The 23,808-nt window shown below is 33.5% G+C and overlaps 2 protein-coding genes across 2 annotated transcripts in view; one reads left to right on the top strand and one right to left on the bottom strand.

The window, feature by feature from the left end:
- LOC142322661 (uncharacterized) overlaps window positions 1-14,658 on the bottom strand; it is a 139,773-nt gene extending 125,115 nt beyond the window's left edge. Inside the window, exon 1 of the mRNA XM_075361738.1 lies at window positions 14,548-14,658. Within this exon, the coding sequence (XP_075217853.1) occupies window positions 14,548-14,658 (111 nt within the window). The remainder of the gene's footprint in view (window positions 1-14,547) is intronic.
- Window positions 1-23,808, top strand: part of Flo2 (flotillin-2) — a 390,302-nt gene that overhangs the window by 259,066 nt on the left and 107,428 nt on the right. The window lies entirely within an intron of this gene.

Below are 23,808 nucleotides of genomic sequence, written 5' to 3'. Positions count from 1 at the left end.
TCCTCTCATAAATTATCTTGGCTAAAAATTACTACATGTGGTCTTTTTTTTAACAGTTAACCGCATTTGCTAATATTTCATATTGGCTTGGCTAGTGAGCACCATTTAAAAATTAGGTAACAAAATAAATAAGTGAACAGAAGTTTAGTCAGATATGTTCATTACCCTTTAAAATGGAATGGTTTGCCACTTTCAACATATTTACAACACATTTGATTGCAGAATATCGTGTATAAATGTATTTGAGTGGATTTTTATTAGAAATAACTCATATGTTTCAGTCACAAAACTAAAAAAGATAAAAAAAGTTGTTCTTTAAAGATACTAGTTCATTTACTTTTATGGTTAGTTCTTAAAATATTCCGGATATAATGGAAAATTGTGTGACTTAAAGGCCGAATTTCTATTCCAAGGTTAGTAAAAAGTTCTTTTCGTTACAAATCTATACAAAATATTAGTTGTATTAGAGCCAGTAGTGGCATTGAACAAAGAAACAAATGCAATGTTGTAAAAATTGTTATGTTTTCTTTGTTTTTAGAAAACTTCAGTTTTTATAAAAATCTTGATATTAAGTATAAGTTATTACTGCATGTTTTGTACACTAATTCATTAAACTTTTATTAAACAAACTCTTCTTTTTTTTAATGGACAAGTTTTTATTACTTAACTTTTTGGATTCAGAGTCATTTTAGCTAAAGAATAATAAATAATTTTGATACACCTTGTATAATTATACAAGAATTATGTGGTATCTTTACTGGTAGCACTACCAGCTCTTTTGGACTTCTGTGTGAAAATATTTCAACAATATGAGTTTGTCTTTTGAAACTTTTGAGTTTGTTCTATAATTACTCTGGATTATTCTCTGTTTCTGTTCTATTGAGTTTGAAATTAAAATATAAAAATAATTGTAAAAGTAATGTAAAGTAAAAAGTAATTGTAATGTAAAAAAAGTAATGCTTGGAAATCTAGTAGCAGTTCCATTTTTAATATATTTTTTTAATATTATCTCCTGAGATGACTCAAAACTGGATGTAAGCAGATTGGAATTTTAATGTACATGTAACCCCATCATTAACTAAACTGTTTATTTTTATATATTGCAGAAGAAAAGGAATTCAAGGGAGGAAAAAACTTTTGGTATTTGTTGCTTATCTGGACGCCATGCTGTTTATCTTGTATTGTGGTTTCATCTGCATTAATATTTATTTTTATTCATATTATCTTTATTTTATTATTTCATTAGAGATAAAGGTCTTCAATTTTATTTTATGTTTTCTGTGTTGTGGTAAGATGATTTTGAATTACGTGAAAAGTTGTATTTTCATTCTTTCAGTGTTATTTGGTTTTGTTTTGGGTTCTCAGTGAGATATGAAAATTTGGGATTTAAGGAAAACGTAAAATAGTGTTAATTATTAAGGTTTATTAGACAAGCTTAGCAAGTGTTACGTTATGTTGATAACCACCCATATGCATGAGTGGGGGGGGGGGGTCAGAACTCCGATGATGCCATGGGGACCCTCAAGGTGTGCGGGGTATAGAACACAGAGGTTCTGCTGGGTATATGCAACGCGTATCTAGCAAACTAGTGTAGGGATGGGAAGGGTAGCTTGTCAGTGGAAGGGTATGTTGGTCACCCAGAAGGGGAGGTGGCTAGCATACTTCGATGAAACCGGGAAGACCTCGATGGAATGCCCTAGGGTAGGGTAAGACGGGGTTAATCAACTGCCACGACACTCCGAGGTGATTGTGTTAAAGCTTAACAGCAAGGACCTTGGGGATGTTTAAAAAACAAAAAAAAAAAAAGGTTGATAAACCCACTAGGTTGGTCTAATGGTGAACACATTTTCACAAATCAGCTGATTTTCATAGGAAGAGTTCTAAGGTTCAAATCCTAGTAAAGGCAGTTAGTTACTTTTGTACAGATTTGAATACTAGATCATGGATACCGACGTTCTGTGGTGGTTGGGTTTCAATTAACCACACATCTCAGAAATGTTCAGCCTGAGACTGTACAAGACTACACTTCATTTACACTCATACATATCATCCTCTGAAGGATGAATTACCTGAACGGTAATTTCTGGAGGCTAAACAGGAAAAATAAAAAAGGTTATTTTGGTATTATACGAACTTGAATACACGAAATAGTTAGAAACAAAGTTAGTGTAAATAACGTTCATTTTTTTTACATTAAGTATGTGTTGTAATGGCAGTTTTTGACAAAAAAAGGGCGAAAAAATGAAAAGAAGCTGACGTCCAAGTAATTGACAAGTACCAAACATATTTTTAATTAAAAACTGCCTTTATAAAAAATTCGGTATTATCATAGATACCAATTCCATATGGTGAATTTTGGTTCTATATTAGATGACTTAAATTCAATTAGTATAGTTTTGTGGATTTCCAAAATCCTGCTTGTTCTGTCCCTTGTATCACTGTCTAAAGCTCTTTTATTTGTCTTCCAACAGTTGATTATTGCATCATAAATATGTGTTGAAGGTACAGTTGTCAGTTGTAGATATGAAAAGTTGAAAAAAGATTGTTTATAGGTTTCATATTGCTTTACAGAGTATCCACAGTATTTCTTCCAGCTAAAAAAATACTTCTAAATTTTTAGATTATGATTCCCAAAAAATTGTATTGCATGCTGAACATTAGAAATAGATCCATGATGTGGAATAAATGATCTCTCATATCAAATAACAATTTATTTTTTATTAATGTAATTGCTCTGTTCTAGAAGCTTTTTTGAATTGTGAAAATATATTTCTTCAGAATAAAATATCATCTGCATTCCCTTAGAAGAAGTTCCGTTAGAGGTTTCTGCTATTAATTAATGCAGTGTGCAAGTATATGCTTTTTTTAGATTAACTTTTTTGCTGTTTAAATTTTTATCATGATGTGTCAGCAGCATTCTGCCATGCACCTAATCTGAAACTGTAATCAGTGTTGCATCATTTCAACAATCTGTAAAAAAGTGTTTATGGCCTCACATTCTTATGCTACTAAAAAATAAATACTCTAAGTGCAGTGAAGAGATAAGTTGTATACTCAGGAAAAATGTTATCCGTTTAATACATAGTAAACTATAACCTGGGGTTATAGTTTACTGTTTAACCTGGTATCTTCTGAACTTGAAATTAATTTAAAATATGTATTATACCCTATATCAAAAGTCAGTACAAAGCTTATTGACTTATCAAATCTCATATTAATTAGAGGTTTTACAATCTCATATTAATTAGGCAACACTGGTTCTAAGTCAAGAGTTTTTGGTGATGTCCAGTCCTTTTCACTTCACAAACATACCCTATAGCTGGTTGATAATAATAAATAAATTATCTGGACCAGTGCTGCAGCACAACCAGAGTGTACTTACTGAATTATTATCACTCACTGCTTTATATTTGGTACAGAGGTCCACCTCTACTTTCCAGATCAGTTTTTTTAAAGTATATATAGAGTAGTTTGAAGGGATACCTGTTTGATTAATCTATAAAACTAGAATTTAATTTTATTTTTCAATATAAGGTTTGGTATCTACCGTTGGTATCTGATAAATAATCTATTATTAGATGCATCCAGAAGGGATTATGAATATAATTAATAACTAAATGAAGCATTACAAATTTAATCTATTTGTAATATTTTCTTTGCTTTGTCAGATGGCAGTCCACATTATAAGAAATATTATATTCAGATTTTAAAAAAATATATAATTCACTGCTATAAGAGCAATGCAGTTAAGGTATTTAAAAATGTTTATGTTATCTTTCAGCGCCTACACTAATTTCGACTTTTACATTTTCATATTAACACTCATGTTGTTCCACTTAAAAATATTTCAATAAAACCTCAAACTTGTCATTATATTAAACAATAGAACTTTGTTAATTCGAAAAACGCAATTGAATTATGCATTACTTTAAAATTTTGTTGAGTTTCCTGTATGGTGCATTGTAAACAAATTCCTTACATATAAATTTTTTTATGATTTTGAAATAACAGATTTCCTAAGATTTTAAGAACTGTCTACATAGTGAAATGTAGAATAATGAGTTGTTAAAGTGGTTTTCCTGTGGTATTGTATCTTTTTTTTGCAGACCATTCTTAAACACCCCCAAGGCAATTGGTCCTCGCAGTTAAACAAAACTCAGTCACCTTCAAATATCATGACAGCAGTCTGACCTCCCTGTCTAACCTCATCTGGAGGCTGTCCCATCGTCCCATCGGGGACCCCCAGTTTCATTGAAACATGTCAACTTCCTCTTCTGGATAGCTGGTATACCACTTTACCAGGAGGCTACCCTTCCCATCCCTACTCTATCAGTCCCAGGCATGCATTCGCATACCCTTTGCTACATGCGACCTTCTCACACCTTGAGGGTCCTCCATGTCATCATCGGGAGTGGGGAGGGTCAGGAGGGCCCACTGTTCAATGTGAGTGGACCAAAACACCCTAGGCATAGAAGTTACCACCCTAGCCTTACACATTGCCACTTTTCGACCACCCGGTTTTTTTTTTCTCAGCACTTCACACTTCCTGTACCCCGTAGTCACAGTATAGGCCCATGGCTGGACCTTTCTTCTCCACGAGGAGAATGTGCCAACCAACTTAACTCATACTACACAATAGCACAGTACTTATCAACTAACAAAGAAAATACAGTTACAATCAGCACAATAATATGATACTAAAATTCTATTTACATTACATACAAGATTAGGCAAGTTATTGCATCATCATGTTCAGGGCTGGCAACATCCATCCTACAATTTTTAATACAATTATACTGACATAATAGATTTATTGATTAAAACAGGCAAATGCATAATAACAATACTATAAAACATAATTTACATAGCTACTAAAGTTATACTAACATAACAGACTTATTGATTAAAACAAGCAAATATATGATAACAATATAAACATCATTTATGTAGTTACTAAAGCCTGTAGAGATTCCACTACTTACATCTCTAATGCATTTCCTCCTTATGGAGGAGTACCTTGGTAACCCTCTCCATCACCTTCCTCCAGTGGCCTTCCCCTCGGAGCATGAAATCCACTACAGTTTCTGGTTTCAGAACTTCCACCCCCAGTTCTCTTCATAACTAGGTCCACCTGTCACAAAGGAAGAAGGTGTGCTCCCAGGTGTCCTCATTTCCACAGTAGACACATCCCGGTTCCTCTTTTAACCAGAATCTGGAAAGGTTGCCATGGCCAGTGAGGAGCTGAGTGAGATAGTAACCCAGCTTTTCATGCTTCTGTTTATGCCACGGCTCAATCCTCTTTATCAACTTCCACGTCCATCTTCCCTTACTTGAGATGTCCCAGAGAACCTGCCAGTCGTCTATCAATCGCCTCTGTGATTGACTAGGGGTTGTTCCTCCTCTACTTCATACTCCGTCCTCAAGCAGATGCTCTACTGGTGGTAGTCCTGCCAGGACTCTCACCGCTTCCCCTGAGACGGTCCTGTAAGCTGCCATCACATGTAGTGCTGCCCTTCACTGCACCGCCGCAAGTAGGTTTACATTTAACTTGCATTGCCGCACTCCATGTGGGCGCTGTGTACAAGACTATCGAGACGGTGACAGACATTATGAGTCTCCTGATTGACGTCTTAGGAGTCCCGACCCTAGGCATTATCCTGGCCAACACAGCAGCCATCTTCTCTGCTTTCTGTGCAGCCTTCCTTACGTGCTCTCTGAAGTTTCTCTTGGAGTCTATCCAAGGTCCGAGGTCTATCTTGGTGTAGTCCAAGGTAATTGGCCACTCAAATCTGTTGTACTCTTACACCATCTACACTGAAGATGGTCTCCTGCAGCCTTCTCCGGCCAGCCATCACCAGAACGGAGGTCTTCTCCAGGGTCAGCCATAGTCCTCTGGTGTTCAGCGACCTCTCACCTATTCGATCGCAGTATTTTCTGTTTCTTCAACTACTCTCTCATTGGTCCTGGACCAAGAGCATCAGATCATCTGCATAAGCCACAACCTCTGAAGCCTGAAGTCTTCTATTATACTTGGTTGTCATTTTCAATAGATTTTCTAAGCATCTAAAAGAGCTTTTAAGTAATTTAATTTAAATATCTCCTTTTGCAAAGATAATATTAGTTTGTTTATGAGTTTTTGAACATTACTTATTAATTAAATCTGAATTTTTTACATCCTTATTTATCTTGTGTTTAATTAGTTATTTTTATTCAATTATTTATTTTTTAATTAACACTTCAAAATTGTTAATATATTAGTAATGATTTGATTTATGCTGCTTATTACCTACACATAATTGCATCACTATTATTTCACATAATTATTATTTTTATTTATTAACATTAACTACAGCCAACACGTGTTTCTTCTTTTCAATTCTGCATTTTGGGCTGCTATGAGTTTTTTTTTTTTCTTGATACTCCGTACAGATTCTGAAGCAATTCCTTTTTACTAATGGAATAGCATACTTATTTATTCTTCATATATACACACACGCACAAGCATGCATGCGCGCACACACACACACACAACACACTTTATTTATATATGTATATATATATATATATATAAATGAAATAATTACAGATTAACAGATTATTTATTGATTACAGATTATTTATTAATAATTACAGATTGGTTATATTTTTTACCGTCAGATATCCTTTCTTACATTAATGTATGACACACACACACACACACTTTATTTATATATGTATATATATATATATATATATATATATATATATATATATATATATATATATAAATGAAATAATTACAGATTAACAGATTATTTATTGATTACAGATTATTTATTAATAATTACAGATTTGGCTATATTTTTTACTGTCAGATATCCTTTCTTACATTAATGTATGAGAGGGAATTTATGTAGTATGGACATTGGTGAAAAATGTTGAACCAGGACTCTTTCCCAGAGCTTCTGTATGAAAAATTGAGACTACCACCCCACCATCTATACTGTATATAATGTGAAAATAATTTATAAATGCTGTTAAGGACCAGTTATATTTTTAATAAATTATTCTTTATTTTTTTAACTGAGATATTATTTGAACATCATTATCGGTTGCATAAAAATCTGTAAGTCAGTGTAAGAGTAAGCCTCTTTAAAATGCAACCTGTAAATAGATAATATTAATAATAACAGTTTTTTATAGATCTTAAATTTCATTTTAACAGAAATTACTATCATGAAAAATAGTAATGTTAGTACTTACATTTCAGATGTTTATTTACAAGTCCTTAAAAATTGATTATTTTTAAAACAGTGTTGATTAATATATGAGAATTGCATAATAACCACTTAATTAACACATTTTTTAGAACACTGATAGTAATTGTGTTTATGTAAACTTTATAAATACTTATTCTCAAATTACTGTCAGAGTTATTTATCAAAGATTATTACGTTTATAATTGTAATGCTGAGTACAATAATCGACAATGAAGAAAATAAAGTCACTCTCCTTTGTAAAGCTATTCACACTTGTTAAAAGTTAAAATGAATTATTCTGTGAAAATTATGCTAATCTAGAATTTTTTGTTTATTTTATTGCACCAGTTATTTTGATTCAAAAAATATTTCTTTGTTTATTTTCAATGCATATTGTAATTATGACATATTTTATTCAGTGAGGTCATTTCTGCTGACAATGCAGTGTGTATTATATTGTTTTTCCTGAATATATCTCTTTCATAACGCATTGTTTTTAAAATTATCCTAGTAACAGTTGTGCATTTATTATTAGTATTATTGTTTTAATTAGGAATTGGTGTGAACCAAACAAATTTAAAGTTGTCATCATTTTTCAACTAATATCCAATTTATTAAATTTTTAATTATTTTAAGGAGGGAAATTATTCATTCATTAAATTATTCTTTAAAGACTAGTATTATTTAATGTATTTCATCATAACCTTTTTTTTGAATTCCACTGATGGCAGAAAAAATTGATGTTCTTATTCAGCAGTATTAAAAAATGAAATTTTATGAAATATATACATTTATTAAAAAAAAAAAATAACAGTAATTTATTTAAAGAATATAAATTTTACGAATGTAATTACAATATAATGTATTAAGTACATCAGGTTTTTTATGCAGAATATATAACCAAAAAATGCACAAGTAAGATTTAAAAACAAATATGGAAAGTATCCTTTAAGTAGCAGATGATAGTATACTGTTAACATTGTGAAGCTAGTTAATCTCTATTTCCATAAATTATGCTCCTGTTATTAGAATGAGTTATGAAATCTCAGTCTATATTTGTTAAAAAAAAAATACAGCTGCATAACAAAAAAAAAACTGCATACCTTCCATTAACATTTCCAGAAGTTAATAAATATTACACTAAATTTATATTAAAATAAACTTACTGGAAAAAAATTTATAATTGAACAAACACTGCAACTATAGTTATACTTAAATGCTTCTTATTAATTTCATTACATAATTATAAATTGTGTCATAGAATATGTTATATACTTATTATATCTATACTATATAAATGAGAGAATATAGTTCAAGTGCATTGCCTTTGGAAAACCAAGGGCATTAATGGCAGAACAAACCTACTCAACCGTAAAAGAGGGAAAATTAAATTTGACACCTTAAAAATGATCACAGATATTTTTAGTAAGTTGAACAACATCAAATGTCTGAAAGAAGACTTGAAGTAGCTCCCAAAAAGCACTTGCATAACTTAACAGGATCAAAAATTATTTCATTACCAACTGTTAGCACAACAGATATTTTGAAGGGAACGTTATACTGTATGCTTCACATGATCTTTTAAAAACCTGGTGACAGTTTTATTCTCTCTAAGCTACATAATAAATAGGAGCATATTACTCCAGTTGTTGCTCAGGAGGAGTTACATGTATAAGCTATAGTAGTTTCCCTTTTTAAAGTCACATTTGAAGGCTGGTAATCTTACCAATTTAATGGGCATCCACCCAACAACCGAAGGACATTGATAGATTTCTGGTGGAACATACTGCTTTTACTTTGATGTTGCAGCTGTTGGTCATTATCAGATCAAGGAATGGTCTATCTCTTGTGGCCAAATTAATCTGATCAAATCCTAACTCATCCAAGAAACTAAAAATGAAAATGATATTCAGCTTTGCAAAAAATTGCAGATTTGGTAACAGAGAACTATTCTGCCAATCATAACATTAGAAATGAAATAAATACCTTTCATAATCACATTATACAATCCGAGATATACTTTATCAACAATTTTTTCTAATTATCCATTGATTATGCATGGTGGACAAGAAGGGAGAATACACTGACAACAGAACAAAATAATACTCTTTTTTTTATTGAGATGTATGGGCATTGACTGCTATGATCATTTAATCCGAATGGAAATTTTTAGCATATGAAAAATGCCATGTCTGACCGGGATTTGAACTCAGGACCTCTGTGTGAAAGGCTGAGATGCTACCACTCGTGCCACAAAGACTGGTAAAACAAATAATGATCACAGCAGTCGATGCCTGCACATCTCATTTAAAAAAAATAAAATTAAAAAAAATACTCTTCCTCCTAAGAAAAGGAAATTCAGACACATTCCTAAACCGCTTTCAAATTGGATCTTCTGTAACAATTCAAATCTCTTTTAACTGCCATTAGGGCAACTCCTTCATGCTTACAAACATTGGTACAATAATCAGCATTAATGTAATAGGCGATCTACTGCTGTAGTTAGTTCTTAGATGACACCACTAAAACACCATATAGAAATAAGAAAATAAATAAATAAAATTATAAATATAATCTAATTAAATGCAAGTGTTTGATTAGATTTGATTTACTAATCAAACGGTTAGTGAGCGTAGGTTAAGTTTTGTTAAATTTTATTTATTTATTTTTCTTATTGAAATACAGTGTTTCAGTGGTGCCATCTAAGAATTAACTGACTATAGAGGAGATCGCCTACTACATTAATACCCAATAATATCATCTCTAAGACACAGAATTGTTGACATCACTCAAGAAGTTGAAATATTATAGATGAATAATCCATAATATTCATCCAAATGGACCATCAATATTATGACTAGCAATAAGCATTTTACTTTCTTTGATTTGAAAAATGCCTCTGCTTGAGAAATTCTAATTGTCCTAGTGATAAAGTTGAATGGAGATATAGTTTACAGTCCTGTCTTGAAACACATTTATTGTGTCCTTATGCATTAACAAAATATTTACTATTTCTGCTAGAGCTATCAGCTTTTTTTTTACACAAGAAAATTATTGATTATAAAGCAGTATATTATTGTTTAGGAAGTTATAGTATTTTATGAATTTTGGCTTTAAACATAATGAGATATTTAGTACCATAATTTAATGGCATTTTAAAGCAACTGTTAGTACTTATCCACAGGCCTATAAGTTTATCAGCGTTTAAGTACTTTGAGATTATCCATGAAGTAATATTTTTGTGAGAAGAGATGGATCTGAATGATGAAAATATTAAATTAGGTTTGAATGTTAGAAACCTTTTAATTTACAACTGTTTCAATTTTATTACACATGTTTTATTTAAAACACGTATAGTGACTTTCATTAAGGCTAAAACATTATAAAGCGCCTCTTGTGCTCAGTACTTTGCATTAATATTGATCTTGATACTCAATTTTTTTGTTGCATAAACTTTTTTTTTTTAACTGTAGGTCATATCACAATCATAATTTAATTGTCTATTTCATTTCATAATTTTTTAAAATTATACTTGATGGACTTGTAGTCCATATTTATTAAACAAAAATAAATTACCAAGCATATCGATCAAGTTGTCTAGCGATGTTTGTTAATTTTTACTGAGAAACGTGAACTGGAAAAATGCTAGAAAACTGCTCCAGAAAACCAGAAATTATTCAACTTAACTTCATTAAAATATTATACTTTATGTTGATTCACATTATTTTTGCCTTAGCATTATTTATTTAATGTTCAGGTGTGTGATAAATAATCATTAGTATTCTAGCTTCACAGGACAGCAACCCATTATACATATTATTATAACTTGTTAAATTCATATAGTTTCTTAGGTAATCCCAATCCATAACAATGTCTTCTATAATTTAGTTATATGTGCACCAATGTTTTACAATAACATTTTACTTAGTCCTTAGTGGGACCATATCTCCTAACTAACTGATAATTTTGCAACTCGTTAAACATCTCGGGGAGTAGCATCTTCAAAATAAAAGGTTATGAAGGAAGAAAAAGTGAAGAGTCAAAGCCATTTAATAATAAATAAATAAATAATTTGATAGTTTTTATTTTTTATTAATTTAAATTTTTACTCTTAATTACTGATAATGAAGCCTTAGAATCTATTTTAGCATCCCAACCCCATAGGGGAAGACACGCGCCTTGTGACGCTTCCGGTCGCCACACCAACCCCCCCTACCTAGCCTGATGGGCTTTAACAGGAGTCATCTTTTGCCCTCTAACTTTTTACATCTCATAGTAATAAGCCAGGCCTTCTTGGGATGGTACTGATGTAAATGTCTAAGGAGACATTTACATCAGTGTTTTATAAACTTAGCTTTTGCCTTTGCTGCATGCCTCATATGGACATCTTGAATGTCCTACATCGTCGCCCTCTGAACTAGCTAACCGAGTTCGTGGAAGCACGGACCCCACACCTAGTTCTATATTTTATAGAGCCAGTTCATGTCTAAATGTCTCATAAAATTTGAGGCAAATAATAACATACCACCAAAAATGTTGTTCACAACAACAAAATTTATTCCTAGTTCTCTTAGTGAACTCAACTTCAGTTCATACCCCTGACTTGAATCTATTTTAGCAGATAATTTTTGGGGAACATAAACAGGCAGAAAAAAAAGAATTTTAACTATAATAATGACTGAAGCCATTCTTGACAGACTTATTAATGTCAAAATATATCTCTATCATTTTTTTTCATATTTTATTTGTTACTCTGTCCTCTCTTGAATTTTTCTTCACTAAGGTTGTGTTAAAAGCGAATATGAACTCATAAATGTTACACTCAAATTAAAGTCTGTATATCAGGAGGCCCTTGTTTTAACAGATTTTGTTCATATTCTCTGAAGTCTTTGAAAAAAAATTATGAATAATAGACTTTTAAAATTTCTTGAATAAATGACAAAGTTTATTGATAAAGCTTCAGTATGGTTTTAGAACAAAGTTGTTTACTTGGACACCCACTTCTCAGTTTTTAGAAAATATTTTAAATCACATAGATAACAAAAAAAAATCCCTTTTTAATATTTTGCATTCTTAGCAAAACATTGGATTAGTTTCGCATTTCTTATTAATGAAAACACTTAGTGTCTATGGTATCATGGTATCCATGGAGCTGGTTGCAATCACTTAAAGTTACATTTTGCTTACTGTATTTAGGCAGTTAAAATGTCATCTTTTGATAAGAATATGCATGGTCCTCACTTCAAAGTGTAGATTGTTACCTGCACAGAGAAATGTCCTTGGTCCCTTGCTCTTTCTATTACTTATTAATGATTTGTTTCAAAATCTTGAATCATTCACTATTACTTTCTTTGCAGGTAACACAACTTTATCTGTATCCAAAGATAAATATTTAAAAGGACTGGAAGGTCAGAAATTAAAAAAAAATATTTTAGATTGGATATAATTATCCAACTACTTTAAATATGGATAAAAACTGTTGCATACTTCTCAGATAAACGTAACATCGCTAACTGTGTGGATAGAATTCCAGTTAATAATAACGATAGTATTTCTGTTTTCCATAGTGCAAAATTTCTATGTGTTTTGTTAGATGACAAATTCTTGTGGGATGATCAAATTGATTTCACTGGAACAAAATCAAACAATTGTTTTATTTCAAAGCATCTTAATAAAATGCTAAGATTGTCAATGCTAGTACATATTTTTTATGTTGATGTATATTCTCATCTGAAATACATCTCTTAGGGCTCCTCAAAAAGTCAGAACAAGAATACAAAAATGGGCTACATGATCATTGTATGGCATCCATAAATATGATTCATGTTGACTGATATTTAGTAGATTAAAACTTTTAATTTATCCATGTACTTATGAATGTGGAACTTTTTCTAAACCAACAGTCACTTATTCTTCAAAAAACATCACATCTATAAAATCAAACAACTGAACTGCTTTTGTGTAACTCACAATATTTCAGTGTATGAGAATATTTATGCTTCTATTGCAATTTTTAATAAATTACTAATCCATCTAAAAGATTTTCCTAGGAATTTATTTAGAATAAAGTTAAAATAAATTTTTATGTAGAAACAATATTACTCTGTTAGTTAATTTTAAAATAATTATATTAACAAACTGAATTTTTTGAAAAGCATGCTGAAATTGTTTTCATAAATGTCTTATGAATTGTAATTTATATTTTAGTTACTTTATTTATTTATTTTCTTCACATATGTAATTTACTATTAATTCATATAGTTATAATTTTAATTAATAATATGATTTTTAACCACTTCTATATTTATTTATTTATTTATTTGATGTTATATAAAACTAATATTTACTTATTTTTGGTCTGTATTTCACTTTTTGCTAATTTCATAAATCCTTGCTTTTTTAGCATTAGATAAAACGGTTCTCAAAAATTAATAATTTCAAGAAAATTTTTTCAAGAACTCTAAAGTTATTAAAAGAACCATTTTCTTTTACCACTGCTTTGGTTTTTATTTGTAATGAACACTATAGTACACACTATGTAATATTAATTTCATTACCCATTTCTTTTCTTGTTTAGCCTCCGTTAACTACCGTTTAGATAATTCTTCAGAGGATGAATGAGGATGATATGTATGAGTGTAAATGAAGTGTAGTCTTGTACATTCTCAGTTTGACCATTCCTGAGATGTGTGGTTAATTGAAACCCAACCACCAAAGAACACTGGTATCCACAATCTAGTATTCAAATCCGTGTAAAAATAACTGGCTTTACTAGGACTTGAACGCTGTAACTCTCGACTTCCAAATCAGCTGATTTGGGAAGACGGGTTAAGCTGATTTGGGTGGGTTAATTTCATTACCTAAACCAGTGGTACTTAACCTAATGATATAAAAATTTGGATCGATATGAGGCCAAACACTATTATTAATTTTTTTTTTAAAAATACTTGTTTTAGGTATATCAAGAATTTTCTGGGAATTATTAAATGAAAATACATACCTATGTGAGTAAGTGTTTAATGAATGTGTTTTTGAAAATAAGTATAGAATCAAAGCTTGTGTTGAAAGAAAGACTTAAACAATATTTATTCACTCTAAACCTAGTTATTTTTGTATACTTTTATTGAATTTTTTTATAATAGAATTATAACAAACTTTAGGTAACTGCGTATTGTCTGTTACTATTATTATTAGTACTATTATTGCCATAGCTGCAAATGTAAAAAATTGTAAGAATAATATCCCAAAAAATCATATAAATTTATAAATTATTGTGAAATACCTAAGTGTATATTATTTAGTGACTCACCTGTATTAATAACAGGTAAGTTGCAAGAAATAAGAGTATAGGAACTATTGATACACACATTGATATTTGGCACATAACACCTACAAAATCTAATCCATGGGTAATAATCATTTTTCTACTTTCTTGTTGGGTGGATTTTATTTTCCATGAGAGTGGTGTAAATTTTCTTTTTTTTTAGATAAACATAAAGGGCCGTCCAGTAATCAGATGGTTGCTATATGGGCTCTGATCACAGACTTGAAAAGAGACAGATAAAATTCTGTAGTTGAAGTGAGGAAATGTATGATATGGAGACATGGACAATTTAAAAAACTTGTCATAAGAAGAATATTAGCCCTGGATTTATGGATTTGTACAAATGTGAAAGGAGTGAGTTGGGAGAATAAAGTCAGGGATGAGAGATGTCGGGAAGGATTGGAGAAGAAAGAGAATATTAGAAAACATAACAAGGAGGAAGATGAATTGGCTAAGACATTGGATGAGAAGAGTATGCCTATTGAGAACTGCAATGGAAGACGTAAGAAACAGGAAGTACTAAATACTAGATTCTATTGATATTGATAGAAGGTACAAAAATACTAAAATGCTGGTACAAAATAGAGAAACTTGGAGGATTGCGATTAGAGGCAGAACTAATATTGACTTTTTATTTATAAAACCACCAGTTGCATGGAAGCTTGCTTGAGACCACCTCTCCTTTCACTTAAATGTTCATCTTTCCGATTCATTGTGATCCTAAAGTATTGGACTAGTAAGGTATTTAGATAAATTTTTTACTCCCTGTTGGCCCTTTAATCCCCAGTAATTTGAATTTGAATTATAATTTTAACTAAATAACTTGATATATACCTCTCCATAGGCAACTGTGATAATAGGATATGTTTGTTATTTTATTAAGCTTTAAAAATGATCACTATAAAGAGAACTGAATTCATATTTTTCAACTTTTCATACAATAATTTATTATTGAAAATTTAAATGAATAGTATATGAATAAAAATTCTGCTATACCTAAGGTAAAGTGTAGATCAGGAGGATGGATATTAATTTATAATATTAACTTGATAACTGAAATTTTATTTGTGAAAAATTGCAGATGTTTTTGGGTTCATAAATCATACAACTGTATTTATCACAATTAATAACAATTGCAATAACATCCACAAATAATCAGGTTTTATAAAACTTAAAAGTGTACTAAGTTCATATTAAACAAACTACAACAGCGTTTCTCAACCTGAGGATCGTGGTGATATGAAAGGGGCGTCGTGAATTTGCCTGCAACTTTAAACGTAAATTGAGTTAGAACTCTAACATGGTGTGGATGTGCTGACAGTTTCTTACTCTTCAACTTGTATTTTTGTACGGTGTTTTTTCAATATTTTTTATTGATTTGTGTGTCTGGAACTTGTGGTTTAAATTTTTGTGGATGTATTTTGTGATTTTCGAGATTTTTGTATGACGGACTACTAATTTATTACGATTTTTGTGAGTTTGACCTTATTGCCTATGGTAATAAGGTCTATAATTGATTGATTTCTTGCACTGCAAGTCAGGACAAGAAGACAGTGCTGTAAACAAGGACTTCAAAAATTTTTCACCGAGTTTAATAGCTAGTAAAATATTCCAAGTGTTTAGACTGTATTATAAGGGGAAACACCTTTTGTCCAATATCTCCCTCTCTGTCAATCCTAGCCCCAAATCCCTGTGGTTCTATCCGAACCGGGTCCACTCCGACCCCCTGACCACCTCCCCCCCTTTTTGGGGAGAATACATTTTTGGAACCCCCAATTTTTATTATTCCTTTTTTTGACTTTATACATTCTACCTCTACTCAAACCCCCATCCCACCCCTTTTTTGAACCCCGAATCCTATCAAGTGTGGTATCCCTTACTACGCGTAATCGAGAGTAGTACACATTAGTGGCGGTTAAATTTTTTTTAAACTTCACCTGTGACAATGAGGAGAGAAAAACGTAATGGAGGAAGATGAACCATCAGCTGCAACTTCGGCCGGAACTAACGTTCCTAAAATAGCCACAAAAGAAAAAAGGATGAAGAGGGTCAAACAGTGGTCAACGGAAGAGGAAGACGCTCCACCTGGTAACCTAAAGGAGTTGACAAATCGGCTGGCCCTTGTGCTATACATGCTCACACAGAATCATGTTACTGGTTTAAGTGGATTTATTAATAAGCATAAGAGAGAACTTCAACCAATTCTTAGCGGGCTGCAGGCATTGTTGGAAATTTCAGCTCCATTAAATTTAATATCACAGGCGACACAGACGGACGAACCACGTGCAGTCGATATGAAAATCATCTTAGAAGAAAAATGAACAGTGAAGAACTGATTGGGTTCGTGACAAAGAAGTGGCCAACTTACCTGTCAATATACGTACAACAGGTGACCAATTCAGGATCGGCTGAGGGCGATATCTGCCAATCTAGAAACATAGAACGTCGGAGGGCTGTACGGCTGCACAGACCCCAGAGATTATGTCGGGTGATTAATAAAGGAAGAATCAATAATATTGGGGAGAAACGAGGACAAATCTATTCGAGGGAAGTACAAGATCTTCTATGATCTAGAAGAGGGTGAAGGGAGCGTATTTCGAGCTATTCTGAAGGCAGTCAAGAAGTTGGTAGAAAAATCTCCGTCACCGGCATTCGGGCTTCCGGAAGAGAAGCTGGGAGCGGCAGTAAAAAACATGTTGATATATACCTTCAGAGAGCGGATTGGAAAAATCAAGATGATAACACCTCTTGTGGCGGCAAAAGTACAAGGCGAGACGGTTCCGGCGATAAAGCTAGCGACTCCGACTGTAACGTAGTACTGCATTGGTTCAGTCATCGGGAAGAACATATGCAGATCTTCTCCGCACCGTTAAAACAGTCGATAACAAGGGAAGAGGCCGGAGAGGTTTTGGCACTACGCAAAGGAGGCAACGATGAACTATCCATCAGGGTAAAAGGCCACGCGAATGCGGAAGGACTAAAAACTGTCCTGAGGAACAGAGCTGCTGAACTGCAAATTGACCTAAAAACACGTGGCAGGCGCAGGACGGTGGTACATTTGAAAGACTTAGACACGACGGAGACGGAGGTCCGAGATGCTGTGGCCCAAATAGTGGTGGAACAAGACGGCTTCAAGCTATCATCGATTCGTCCTGCTTACGGTGATACGCAGAACGCGTCAATTATAACAACTTGTCGAGCAGCGATGAAATTATTACAGGCGAAAGTCGGTGTTGGGTGGGTCTTATGCAGAGTGCAGATAAAATCAGACACCCACTGCTTCAGGTGCTGGGAGATGGGCCATTCCTCCTCCCAGTGTAATGGGCCTAATCTACCGGTGTAACCGGCAGATGCTACAACTGCGAGAGAGAGGGCCACAAAAAACGGGAATGCCTTGAACTCCCCAAAATGTCTGAAATGTAACACAGTTAGCCATCGGACCGATATGGGGGCTGTAGACGACCAACAAAATTAATATAATGCAAATAGATGTAAATCGTAGTGCTATGGCACGCAATCTGATTTGGAGGATGGCAGTGAACGACGGAGTCGATTTCCTGGCGATTTCTGAGTCAGATATGAGGAGAGTAGCACCCCATACTTGGGAAGTTGACCGAAATGCTGATGCAGCCATACTTATGTTTCGGGGCGGTTCGCACCGTCACAAGTTACTAGAGGAAACGGGTTTGTTGCAGTTGAGTTAACAGATAACGTTTTAATTTCAGTTTATATTTCTTCAAATTCAGGGGTAGCAAGATTTCACCAATTTTTTGAGGAACTAGAAGAATTGATAAGAAGAAGCAGGACCCGGTAGTTTTAACGGGAGACTTTAACTCTGAATGTCAAGAATTGGGTGGTAGGATTTCCACAGGTCGTGGATACGCCATGGAGACCATATTTGCGGCCGTGGGACTCGTCGCATGCAATAGGGGACGTGTCTCCACTTATTTTGGTCGAGGTAGTGGCTCGGTCGTGGACGTGACGACTATGACCGAAAGAATATTGCCGAATATAAGCAACTGGACGGTGAGATAAGAATTAGCCACGGACCATCACCCAATCACGTCCGGCCTGGACTAGTTAGAGTTCCATCTTGAAAACCTACAGAGAGAATGACAAGAGATGTCGTAGACGAGGTTTCGGGTATGTTCTGCGGAGATATTCAAATCACGCCAGAAAGATTATCGGAATACTTAGAAAATGTGTGCAGACGTATTGGTTCAAGGGAAGCGTAGTGTCTATTGGTGGTCCTCTGTCATAGCCAAAAGGAGAGCTGCAACACTTGTCTCGAGGAGAACGCTGCAGCGAGATACTAGGAGGAACGGTAGGATTGACGAAGGGCTAAGAGAAGATTACTGCCGTGCCAGGAAGGCATTAACAAATGCTATAAAGGACGTCAAGATCAGACCATGGCACGAACTGCTGGAAGATCTTGAAGTAAACCCCTTGGTTTGCTTACAAACTGGTAATAGATAGATTTGGACCACTCTTCTTTTTAGTGAGGTGGCGCTACGAGTTGTAAACGAACTCTTCCGAGTAGTTGAGTCAGAATGGAGAGAGATGACAATTGAACACAATACGAGGTTCACGATCGGGGAGTTCAAGAGTGCTGTGGTGACATTACACCCCAACAAGAGTCCAGGACCAGATTTGGCTCCAGGTAAAATAGTCAAGGAAATGGTGGCCAGACACCCCTGGATTGTGTTAGACACCTTTAATCCGGCCGTAGAATTATCCGGCGTTTCCCGGCGTGCTGGAAAGAGGCTCAACTGGTTCTGGTGCCTAAGAAGAGAGATACAGTGATGGAAGGGGTCACGTATCGACCAATCTGTCGGTTAAATACGATCGGTAAACTATTTGAAAGACTGATTGTTGATCGTATATTGGCGAAGTTAGAAACGACGGGTGGATTCTCCCTTAGACAATACGGTTTTGTGAAGGGGAGGTCCACGGTAGATGCGTTCCAATACGTAACTAACTGGTTTGCAGACCGAGCAGGTGGCGCCTGGCATCGAAGGAGGATTCCGTTAGTGGTGTTCCTAGACTTCAGAAACGTTTTCGGCTGTCTCCCCTGGCCTGTAATCAACGAAGCATTACGAGAAAGGAATCATTAGTAATTTTCTGAGGAGCATGATAAACTCTTATCTACACCAGAGGAAAATACATATATGTACCGAAGAGGGCGAAATTCCAGTAGAAATATTCGGGGGGGGGGGGGGTTCCACAGGGGTCGGTCCTTGGGCCACTCCTGTGGAAGTTGGGCTTCGACGGAGTATTGAGACTGGAGTTTGAAGGGACACCGAACTGATAGCTTATGCCGACGACCTGGCTCTCCTGGTCGCCGGCAAGACGAACAAGAAGTAGAAAATTGTGCAGCAGTCGCAGTTGATAGTATACAAAGGACCCCAGACTGCCAATATTGTAATGAAATTGACTCATTAGAGCACTTGATATACAGATGTAATAGATGAGACGAGATTAGGCACTCATTTGGGATAAGTCAATTGCATCCAGAAAACATACTGTAGTACATGCTAAAAGGAAAATATGAATGGGTTAACGTAGCTTCTACGGTAACCAGAATAATACAAATCAAGGAGAGAGACACTAGGGAGTGGGATGGGAAAGATACTGGAGGTAGGGAAATACAAGGGCAGCCCTGCTCATGAGAGGGCGTTCGCTGAGGTGGGTTGTGCTCTCAATGATTGACCAAGGACCCCTTGAGTTCGGGGAAAATTGAAAAGACCAGAGACCCGGCTAGATTCCCTCCTTGGAGGGGAACTGGTTTGAGGCATGGCACAAAGAAAAGACCGAGTTTTGGCCTACTGGGTGAGCGACCCCTGCGACTCCACCAGATTTTGTGGGGTCCTGGGATGTTAGAGGCCAGGCAACCACTGAGGATGCACACAATGCATGCAGAACTGCTGGACCATCCTCAGTAGTCTTGAGGAAAAATACTTTAAATGTAAACTGTAATGAAATCATTTTATGAAAAAAAAACAATTTTTATAAACATTTTACTTACATGTATAAGTACACATGTAAAGAAAATAAATCAATGAGATGGTTGCATTTGTTTTCATTTAGTTTCTCTATTCATGGATATATGTTAGTAAAATAAAAAAGCAAATTTTTTTCAAATGATAAAAGGCGATTTCTACATTTATATTTAGTGCAACCATAGATGAAAATTCCTTTTCACAGAGGTAATTCGTGGTGAAAGGGATTAATATTTTCAATACTTCTGCGACTAAATTTACATATTCACTTTGATGAGCAAGCCAAAATGTATCTAAATCTTCACTTGAGTTATAGTTGTAATGTTGATTGGCAGACATTTTTATGAGCTGGTCATGAATTTCAACTGGTAACTTAGCAGCTGTAACAATGTTTCCACTAAATGGATTCAGTACCCTGGATATCAGACTTCTTAATGAAAGCATGAACTTTGTCATTAATAAAATGTTTTTATCATGTCCTTGTAAATTCAGAGTTCATTTTGAGTCGTTTAAATGCGAAAATCCATCAACTAAGTAAGCCAGCAGCAACATATAGTCATTATTCTACAAAAACATTGAGAATGAAATTGTTTATCCTGAAAATAATATTATTTCATCTTTCAATTCCAATAACCAGGATAACGCTTTCCCCTATGATAATCATCTGACTTCTCTATGGAAAAGAAGATTTTTTTTTCGCCAATTTCATCGCATAGTTTAGCAAACAGCCTTTTTTGTAACAGTTTACTTTTAATAAAATTAAACATTTTTACACCTTTACAAAGAATCTGCTTGAGATTATTTGGCATATTTTTGTGGCAAGGATAAGTCTGTGAAGGAAGCAGTACATCCATTCCGCCCTTGGTATAATGGATCATCACTTGGACTGATGATCTTTAATTTTTTCAGAAATCCACTGTTCTTTCCTGTTGTCACCTTTGCATCATCACTACATACTGCAATACATTTTTTCCAATCTATGTTATAGTTTTTAGTAGGTTTGTAAAAATCATCAAAAAGACATTGTCCTATTGCATGACTAGTTATTAATTTCTAAAACAAATATTTTCTTTGATTAATCTGTCTGTGTCGCATTCATATCTCACAAAACATAAAACTTAGAAATGTTTGCTACATCTGCTAATTTATGAAATTATATACTAAACATTCATTTGAACTCATTTGCTGAATTATCTGATCACGAACATTGGCAGCCATTTCATTTATTCACCTTGATACTGTGTCGTTAGAAAGCAGAATTTTTTTTCTTTTTCCATGCCTATTAAAACACTGATCATATTAATTACAGCAGGCAACATGGGTTTTAGATGTCTTAGTTACTCATAATGCTACGAAATAACATGCTTCATGTGTACTTTTATCAGTACAGCTTGATTTACAAATAGGAGCTTGTTCATTTCTCAAAGTATGTAATTTTCTTTTGAAAAATTCCAAGGGTTTGCTTTTATGATTCGGGTTTTTAGTTTCCAAGTGTCGAATTAATTTTGATGGCTTCATGCTTTCAGTGGGGAGGACTTGAAAGCTAAGAATGCACTGTGGCTTTCCATCCGATGAGGTAAAACCTTAATTTAAATAACTATCATTGTATAGTCTTATCTTTTTACCAATCAATTTACTGGATGTAGATGGCTCATTTTGTTTTTTATAAAATTATGTGTTTAGCATAAGAATCTAATTGAAAAAAAAAATAGTTACACCTTTTTACTACACATTAAAAAACAAAACCTCGTTTATTATTTTCAATGAAACTACGCTTTTAAAAAGTTAAATAAAGGCACCAGACATAAATAAAGGCACGCTTAACATTCAAAAATAAACTGTCGTTCTGCAGTCCCTTATGACTCTTGGAACAGAACAGAAGGATAGCGGGAGTTTATTATCTCCTTACTAATTGCAGAACCTGGGCGAATGCCTTGCTGCTGTCTTTCGTTTATCAGGCGGGTCATTATTTATTTAGTGTGGTGGTTATAGATTTTTGTATTTTTTTATGGATGGAGTTGTTATTTATGACTCTTTTATACTGCTGAGAGCACAATATTAAAGTTTTAAGGTATCATATGCATGTTCCAGCATGATGGTCTCACAGCGAATGTGTTGCAAGAAGACCAAATTACAGGGAGCACATACACATCAAGTTAGAACCTGCAAATTGCTCATGTTTGTACACTTCATACATGCATGTTCATAGCCGTCGCTATAAATGCAGCTAAGTAGTTGTAACTATTTTAACAAGGTTTCAATGGGTTTTCATTCATTATTATTATTTTTTTTACTTTTTGGGTGTCGAGCTAAAAGGTTGAGAATCATTGCACTACAGCAAGGTGTAACAAAAGTGCTGCTCAGATTGATTAAAAAATCTTTACTTTGAAGAATTGTAGTTAGTAACTGATAAAAGATACTATACCTTACATCTTTTTCTTGGAATAATTCCTTAAATATGAATAAGTATTATCCATTTTCCTTTTTTTCATGTGCTTGTTTTAAAAATACCATAATTTATCAGATATAAAATAAGTAATGATTTCTTCTTTATATTGTAAAGAGTCCTGTGAACCTATAATTTTTTATTATTCTTTATCTGATTATTAACGAACATATTCTTTTTTTTAATCTCTAACAATTCATCAAATGAATAATATATCTTGCCTCTATTAGGATCCTAAAAGTTTTTCTAACTAAAGTTTTAAACAATATCAAATCTTTATTAGTAAGAATTTATATGGTGTGTGGACTCAAACTATCATGATTTTCAATTAAAATAAACACTTTTGTACACACACGGTTTTATGTAGTTTGGTCCCTGTTTTCCACATAATTTGCTGTGTTGGCATTGACTTCACTTTGATCTGAGGTCCCATGCAGCACTTTTTGTGTTCTTCTGTTATAATAATACTAAATTAATTTGCACATAATTATTATTTAATAAAATGTAATTTCAATTAAGAAACTTCTATGCCTGAACAATGCATAAAATATCTTTTAGGTAATATATCCTTTATTCTTAATAAATTTACAAGATTTGGTATAAATTTAACAAGTATATTACACATTTTTTTTTAATTTTTTTGTCACAAATCATAACTGAACTATTGAATTAACAAGAAAAAAATTTTATATTATAGTTCACTTTTGCCATATTGTTTTTAAAACTACCCATCAATTTCCAATTGGATTAATATTAGAGTTGCCTGATAAATAATAGTTTGTCCCCTGATAAATATCAGAG

The sequence above is a fragment of the Lycorma delicatula genome, chromosome 4, assembly GCF_047948215.1.
Source record: "Lycorma delicatula isolate Av1 chromosome 4, ASM4794821v1, whole genome shotgun sequence".
Classification (NCBI taxonomy): domain Eukaryota; kingdom Metazoa; phylum Arthropoda; class Insecta; order Hemiptera; family Fulgoridae; genus Lycorma; species Lycorma delicatula.
This window is presented reverse-complemented; position numbering and strand designations above follow the sequence as displayed.